Source organism: Myiozetetes cayanensis, unplaced genomic scaffold, assembly GCF_022539395.1.
Source record: "Myiozetetes cayanensis isolate MyiCay16 unplaced genomic scaffold, myiCay2020 scf5-8, whole genome shotgun sequence".
NCBI classification, from domain to species: domain Eukaryota; kingdom Metazoa; phylum Chordata; class Aves; order Passeriformes; family Tyrannidae; genus Myiozetetes; species Myiozetetes cayanensis.
Genome location: NW_026087742.1, coordinates 28,472,422 through 28,480,249, shown reverse-complemented (window position 1 = coordinate 28,480,249; position 7,828 = coordinate 28,472,422). Strand labels below are relative to the sequence as shown.

Sequence of the window (7,828 nt, the reverse complement as noted above, 5' to 3'; positions counted from 1 at the left end):
CTGTAGGAAGTGGTGTGGATACACACGAACCCTGTGTCTGCAGCAGGAAGTGTGTGAGACTAGGGGAACTCTGCTTCCAGAAAAGGGGATGTACAGCTGTGCTTCCTGCAGTGGTTTTGGTGGCAGACTGGAGGTTGCAAAAGTAGTTGTGTGAATGTGTTTTTCTCGAGGGGTTAGAGCTTTCGGACATAAGTTATGTAAAGGTGTTTAGAAATTTAGAGTCTGTGCCTACCTGAAGCCTGGTGTGCACAAAAAGCATATTCAGGGGATATCTTCTACATACAGTTTAGGCTTGTCCTCACTTGTAACCTGTTCTATGCTCTGATCTTTTGAGGCTTCAGCTGATATCCCTCTGTTATTGCTATTAGCTACCCCATTCCTTCCTCATGCATGCCCCTTCACAGGAAGAAACCAGCCGAGGGAACAAGGAAGAGCAAAGGCTGCGTATCCATCTCAGTCCATTCAGGGTACAATGAGATCCAGTAGTGCTTCCTTGTCCTCCGGGTTATCTTTAGGGACAATGTCATGCAGAATTTTCCTTCAAGACACCTTGAGCAGTGTTAGAACCACCATGTATGCTTGTGCTTTTTTTGGTCCTGACCAAGTCAAACTTCATCTTTCCACACAGGTCTTACTGAACATACTTCTTTACACTATTTTTCTTACTTTGACTCTTCCCATTCCCCTCTGGCTCTGCCTAAGCCCAGTGCTCTGGCTGTGAGCACAACAGCACAAGTTACCTCTTTAGTCTGAAGTCATACAAGCTAATCACCACAAAGTGTCATTTTAGTCACTTCTTCAAGAGTTTATTTACATGTTGGCTTACTCTCTGCAATGTTGGCCCCTCTGCTCAAAGCTCCATCCTCTGTTCCTGAGCACTTAGTTAAAAATAGTTAAAAGTTGGAAAGTTCTTTGTTGTTCTCTGGGTTACTGGGCTCAGGCTTCATGTGGGCTGCTAAGGATGAGTCACAGATATGGTTTCTTGCCATTTTTGGACTCCCTTTTGCAGGATGTTATGAGTGGGTTTAGTGCTTTGCCAGTAAACACCCAACATACCTACCAGTATATGTGTTTTCACACACACACTCAGTGAAGGGGGAAAGAGCAAGTACCAAAGAGGGAAGGACAACATTAGGTCCTGTGAAACTCACTTGAGTATTTGCAAAGGGAGGTTGTTTGAGCTGGAATGATGCTACTCTTCATCTGTTTCCTTTTGTCTCTGTGAGATTCTGTGTTGCAAGGAGCATCTTGTGAAATGTCCTTGCAGGGTAATGATGAAAGTTCCCCAATCTCCATGTGCTGTGGGGAACACCCAGGATATGGCTTTTTCCTGTGCACCAGATTAGAGACTGTGAAGGCTCCTCACCCGTGTGGGAGCTGCCCTGTGTAGTAGGAAGGCTGCGTTTGTGGTCAGATTGGTAATGCGAGCTCTTGGAGAAGAGTGAACTCTGTTTTCACACTGGTGGAGAGAATGAATTGCCGAGGGAGAGTCAGTCCTGGAACTGCAGGTAACCACGTACCCTTCCTTTCTGTCCTCCTGTAGAAGATGGAAGAGGTGGGGGAAATACAGGGCTGGGATGGATAATGGGCATGGTATGGTGGCTGTCCTCAGAGCAGGAGAAGGGGCTTAGGTCAAGGGCAACGCAATGGATGAGGGAACTGGGGGGAGTTCTCCCCTGGGCTGGGAGAATGACCTTTTTCCTAGAGCCAGGGGGAATGAAAATCCAGGCAGACTATGGTCTCCCATTCCTTTCAGTGTTTTATTCTGTAAATGATGGGACTAAAGAGTGCTATCCTACTATGACTGCCCTGGTAAAACAGTCTGCATCAAGCTGAGCACAGGTCACTCCTTCCATCTCTGGTGTCTCTAAGGAAAACCAAGTGAGGACTGTCCCAAGAGCTTCTATGTGAAATGTTTTCCCTTTAGAAACAATCATTTCCATGTGTCTGGCTGTGCAAAAAAATGAGCTGGAGAGTTGTTCCTTTGGTTGAATATAAACTGTTGCATAAAGGGGTTTATGACATAGAGCCAAAATAAAGGTAGCTGAGAGAAAGAAGCTGGAAAGTGAGATGAAGAGGAGAGAGGTACAGAAAGAGCATTTAGTGAAAGACTGGGGTAATGGGGGTAAAAAGAAAAATGAGTTTGAGGAGAAAGGATGTCGGACAGCATAAAGGAGGCATGAAGTTTGGACAGAGTAGAGGCAGGTCTTGTGACAACCAGCAAAACAAAACAGCAGCTTCAAGGCAGCCCCTGTGTTACTCTGCTCTGTGGGTCTGACTCATGGCTATTGACAGGCAGCAGGACCTGCTTACAGCACCTGTGAGGCTCCCCAGTCCTTGGAACAAGGGTACCAGCAGGCTGCTGGGGTACAGAGCCACCTGGGTTATGCTGCCCCTGCCTCTGGTCTGGGGGATTCCCACTCTTGCTTTGTGTTTTTCAGCCCCAGCAGAAGAGAGAAGCTGCTCCTGGCTGAACCCCTGGGTCTTCCTTATTTCAGTCCTTGTCATCAAAACTGCCTTTGTGACCATCTGCCTTGGTGGGTTCCAGGGTCTCTTAATTCCCCTGGGATGAAGGGATCATTTCTTGGCATTTGTCAAATGGAAAACAATATCCTAGTCTCTCTGCCAACAGACAAATGCCATTTACCAAAACAGCCCTTTCCACCTTTATTAAGCCAATCCCATGATTTCTTTGTCCCTTTCCTGACTCCATCCCAGAAGAATGTCCAAGCTGGTTTTTTTGTCAGCTGGGAAAATGAGTCTCTCAGCCAGCACAGGTGAGACAAGCTCATCTGAGGGAGGGGTGACTGGTAGTGGGAGAAATGGCCCGCTGTTTCTCACCTCTTTGTTCAATACAGATTTCAGAGCTTGGTCACATAGCAGAGTCTCTGTGGGGGCTCTAAGCCGGAAGGTGGAGGATGGGACAGGTTGCCTATGAATGAGGAGGAAAGGGTGACAGTAGTGCTTTCCTTCTCGTTCCTCTCTTCCCAGTTGTTTTACTTCATGGAGGCTATGGCCAGTACAAGATTCTGCTCCAGAACTCTACAGAGTGGCACTGTGTTCCCAACATTTCTGCAGACAAAAGTGAGTGATGTTGAGACCCTCGTAAGCAGCACAAAGAACGTCACCAACATTTACTCTGGTGTCACTCAGTCTTTGAGGTTGGGAATGTCACTGTCAGTTAGGACTGGATTGTTTGAAGGAAGGAAGATGTGGATTTGAGGGAAGAAGATGCCGTATTGCACAATTTTACTTAGGATGCCATGAAAACCTGTTCTGGGCCAGTGGAAGAAACCAGTGGAAGAGGGTGGGTTGTTCCATACCTGCATTTGACCAGCCTTTCTACTCTTCTGCTCATATATGCCCTCAACTGTTAGTTAGTCTGGTTCACTAATCTAGCTGAAACTGCTTCATCCTTTTGTCCAGGTTGGTTCAGCTCCATCCTCTCTGGCTCCCTGCCTTTTGATACAGACATCATAGTCAGTGAGCAGGACAGAGATTGGAGGATATTGCCAAGCGTTCAGAGTAGCTGGAGAGCTGGGCTGTAACCACACATGAAGTGATGGCAATATCAACAGCTAGAATGCCTCCAGTGGAAGTTCCCAAACTCAGGTCAGAAATCTGTTCTCATGTAGCCTCAGGCTTTTTAATCCATCATGTGACTTTCTGTCTATAAGCCAGATCTCTAGGATAACCCGACTGTTTAAGGAACTGTGGTGGCAGCAAGGCTCTCAGAGCAGTTTACTGCACATGCCTGTCAGTCTGAATGAATTGAGAACTCGGGCAGTACTTTTCTGATGGAAGGGTTTCCATAGGAGTGTAAGCCGACTACTTCCCATCTTGCTTCCTCAGGAAGGGTAAGGCAGAAACCGTGTCTTTCACCAAACAGAGGTTGCATGGATGTGGCAGAACAGCTAGAGAAAGGGAAAGGCTCTTCAGGCAGGGGGCTTATGACAGGAGCCTGTCAGGATGTTGACAGCTTTACTTATTGGAATGCTGAAGAGAGTATTTACCTCTGTCCAGACTAAAGCTGGTTCAAACCACCTCCCTCCATCACTTGGGAATTTACAGTGAACTCACAGAGATGAAGGACAGCACACCTTGTTCAAAAGCAGCATTTTTTTCCCCACAGTGGAAGGTTGGATGTGCTGCCCAAAGGGCTGGAAAAGGTTTCAAAACAGCTGCTATTTTCTCTCCCTTGATACGATGTCCTGGGCTGAGAGTGAGCAGAACTGCACCAGGATGGGCTCCCACCTGGTGGTGATCAACAGCAGGGAAGAGCAGGTACGTGCACCGAGAGAGGGGTAGAGCAGCCATAGACACAGTGCTGGGCCCTGAAGGAGAATCAGAGCCCCTCCTTGTCCTGCTAGGAGGGGACATTGTTCTGTCTGCACCCTTGCAGCACCGGATCTCCTCTGCCACCAGCCTCACCCCACAGGGACTCCTAATTACTCCCTCTGCTCAGTCCTGCACCTCACGGACAATGAACTTTCTTCCAGGAGTTCCTCTTCAATTTGGCAAAAGAAAAAGTTACTAACGCCTATGAAACAAAATACTACATAGGCTTAACTTCTTACCGAAATGGGCAATGGCAGTGGGTGGATCAGACTCCATATGAGAAGACAGCCACGTGAGTATCCTGGTGGAGCGGGGAAGGTCCTGTAATTCACTCCTCCTCAGTCCAAGTGACCAATACATTGTCTAAGGCAGGTATGTATCAGAAGGGGATTTCTGTCTTCAATTGCCCTGTAAGTCAGAAAACTTGACTGGTTTTCTAGTCAAAATTATGGATCCTGATTCCTATCACAGTAACCTTCCCTTTCTCTTCCACAACTGTTTGAGGTGACTTCACCTCCACTATCAGGCATGCTAGTGTATTTACAACAGAGGAACTTTCTTTTTCAGGTTCTGGAAACCTGGAGAACCCAATTTACTCTTTGCAGAAAGATGTGCTGCAATTCACATCAAGGGAAACAGAGACTCCAACACGTACAGTAACTGGAATAACGTTCTTTGCTTCACAAGTTGCTATCGTATTTGTGAACTGGCAGTCAAATTTGTCTGAAGAAGGAAATTCCACTTTGGATGAAGGATCCAAGGAAGTATCCTTGAGAAAGGCCAGCTCATGAAAGCTGATGAAAACCTGGCCTGAGATAATACAAATACTTTATCTTGCAGTGTAGAATGAGCAAGCCTGCCATAAAGTCCTAGATCTGAAAGACCTCAGTTCCCAGCCTGTGCATCTGCACCTCTTTCCAATCTGGAGATCAGTCCTGGATGAAATAGCTCAGGCTGATATCAAGGACTTACTGTGCCCCTTTTCACTCTTCTCCTTCACAGATGAGGGTCCTGACTCTTCACTACTTTCTTTGTCCAGTCAGCATCTCAATGTGGAAAAGGCCATCTCTGTTTCATGAAAGGATACCGGTTCTTCAAATCACTGGAGCAGAATTTGAAAGAGGAGGATTCAGTGGGGTGTTCTTGTCCCTCCTCGAAAGGGAAAAATTATTTGTGGCTTATCTTTAACGTTTCCTTCTTCCTTCATCATATTCTGTGTTGACACATTAGGAAAAAACCCATATTAATAAATGTTAATTCTGCTCTTTGCATGAGGATGTCATTTGAGTGACATGTCCCAGATTCCGACAACCCAGCCTCCCTGCATGGAGGTTTTTAATTTTCTAGTGTGTTTGGCACCTGTATATGAGAATATTACTGCCAGTGTGCTGGACTGGCCAGGAGCCTGACCCAGTGTTCACCTGCAGAGCCCGTGGAGAATCACATGCGATGTGTCATACTCAGTGCCAACCATTGTTTCTCCAGGTTGCAACAGAAAGGAGATGGATTTTGGAGATTCTGCTGAGATGTGTGGCATGGCAACAAAGGGGACAGAAAGAAATCGAATGTAATAAGAAGTATAAAAGCCAGAGTCCCCCATGGAAGGATTTCTAATACAAAAAAAGGGTAGAAGACCCCTATCAGAAGCATCAATGCAAATAAGATACACAGAAGTCTTGAGCAAGTGCTCTGCTTCCCTCAAGTTTTCCAAACCTGTCAGTATGTTCCTCTCCTTTCGTCAGTGATATCCATGCTCTTTGAAGAGCTGGTAGTTTCCATTTTGAGACTGAAAATAAACCCTGAAAAATCTGCTTGTGGTGATTTTTTTTCCCCATCAAAAACCTGAGTACAAATATTTGTAACTTCTACCTTAAGTAGTGTATTTGCCAGGTTTCTGGTTTAGCCACTGGACCAAAGGCTTGGCTGTTGCAAGGTCTTGGGCTCCTACTTTCTAAAGTTGCTGTGATACTTTCACGATGCAGAAATTTTTTAGTCTTGTCCAACATCACAGCAAATAAGAATATTGCAATGGACTTCTGCTTTGTATGATTTCTCTTTTTTATTTCCTCAAATCAGTTATGGAAATCATAACAGCACAGTTTTGAGGCAGAAAAAGGGGCAGATGAGACACACAGAGTGGCCAGTGTTTCGTAAGTGCTTTTAGAGGCAGCTGCAGTTCTGGCTCCTGGAAGGTGGTAGGGGACAGAGCAAAACTCACACCAGGAGATTGGTTTTCAAGAAAATGTAACTTGCTAGACACAGTCTCCATGCCTAAATCTGTAATACAAAGTTTTTCTTGACATGTCATGACAAAAGAGGGATTTGAGGAGATGATATTGGGTTTGCCTGAATAGCTGAAGGGAGGTTCCTGATCCTCTCTTTGATACAGATTTGTCTGAAAGAGGTACCTTTCTTCAACATATGAGAATCAGTCTTTACCTCTCAAGCCTGTCTTAATTCAGGAGGTAAGCAGATGTCATAGCGAGAGGCAGAGGTGAAGATACTACAGTCAGGTACAGCACTTTCAGAAAGCTTCAGAAGGACAATCCTGCATATGAACCAGGAGGTTGAGTGGAAAGGACAAAAAGTTTATCAGATTAACATATGACACCTGCAGTCCCTTTTTTCAGGTGGACATCCTGGTCACATCCCAACTGCCTGTCAAAACAAGATCTGGATGCTAATGACTCCTTGGCACACTAATTTTTCCTTTGGAAAGGAACTCAGGTCTGAGGGAAGGAGCCACAGTGACCTTCACTTCTGAGAATACATACACCATAGGGTGTGTGTATTCTCAGAATATGTCTAGTTCTGACAGCCGGTTCTTCCTTATAGGAATACACCAGACTTTCTCTAATAAATGATCATCCTTGCTAAGCCAAAATTGAAATGTATGTGCTTTTCATGACAGCCACTATCTTTTTAAAAGGACTTTTCTATAAAAATTTCCTCCAGGGGTGTATTTTCTTTTTTTTTAAACAAAGCAGAGAATTATCTCCCTACTCTTTCTTTTTTCCTGTTTTATCCCACCTCAGATTCTTTCATGTTCCTTTACAACATTTATTTCTCCACTTCTTTATGCTTCTTTGTACTCCTGCTGTTTCCCCCTTTAGTCCTTTTTTTTTTCTCTTTTAAATTTTGTTTCCTTTTGCCTTTTCTTTCTAGACCACAGATGAGGACCATACAATGTTGTTTGGGGGAAATAAAGGAGAGAAATGGCATTTAAAGGAGTTATGACACTGGAAACACACCTGTTCTGTCTTTTAAAATTTGTTGGTTTTGAAACCATTTCCTAAGCAATCTTGTGTAAGGTATTAGTAGTAACCCAACTAGTGTTGGCCTTGCAGTTTCTTGTTATCCAAGAGATCCCCAAATCCCTCTTCATCAGTCTAGTTCATGCTGCTTCCCCATTGTTTATCTCATATGTTGTCTAAGACAAATCCTGTGACTTTAGCCTTTATGTCTCTACCTGGTTAAAAGTAAATTCAAG

At 44.9% G+C, this 7,828-nt stretch overlaps 1 protein-coding gene across 5 annotated transcripts; it reads left to right on the top strand.

Moving 5' to 3' along the window:
• Positions 1-1,024: 1,024 nt before the first annotated feature.
• LOC126648497 (C-type lectin domain family 4 member E-like) lies at positions 1,025-6,600 on the top strand. Of its 5 annotated transcripts, none has more exons than XM_050331500.1 (6): positions 1,025-2,348; positions 2,442-2,537; positions 2,992-3,084; positions 4,133-4,284; positions 4,500-4,630; positions 4,906-6,600. In XM_050331500.1, the coding sequence occupies exons 1-6, from the start codon at positions 2,282-2,284 to the stop codon at positions 5,063-5,065; spliced, it is 699 nt and encodes a 232-aa protein (XP_050187457.1). In that variant the 5' UTR covers positions 1,025-2,281; the 3' UTR covers positions 5,066-6,600. The 5 variants fall into 5 exon arrangements, 4 of the variants coding, with proteins under 4 accessions (XP_050187457.1, XP_050187458.1, XP_050187456.1 ...); XM_050331501.1 differs by having other exon boundaries at positions 1,025-1,508; positions 4,906-6,598; XR_007630818.1 differs by having other exon boundaries at positions 1,025-2,537; positions 4,500-4,710; positions 4,906-5,003.
• The last annotated feature ends 1,228 nt before the right edge of the window (positions 6,601-7,828 follow it).

Bases quoted from the DNA above. Each gene is read 5' to 3' on its own strand.
- LOC126648497 (XM_050331499.1), top strand. From the start codon at position 2,282: ATGGCTATTGACAGGCAGCAGGACCTGCTTACAGCACCTGTGAGGCTC. The intron at 2,538-2,991 runs GTGGGTTCCAGG...CTCTCTTCCCAG, and splicing joins CTTTGTGACCATCTGCCTTG to TTGTTTTACTTCATGGAGGC. The intron at 4,285-4,499 runs GTACGTGCACCG...ACTTTCTTCCAG, and splicing joins TCAACAGCAGGGAAGAGCAG to GAGTTCCTCTTCAATTTGGC.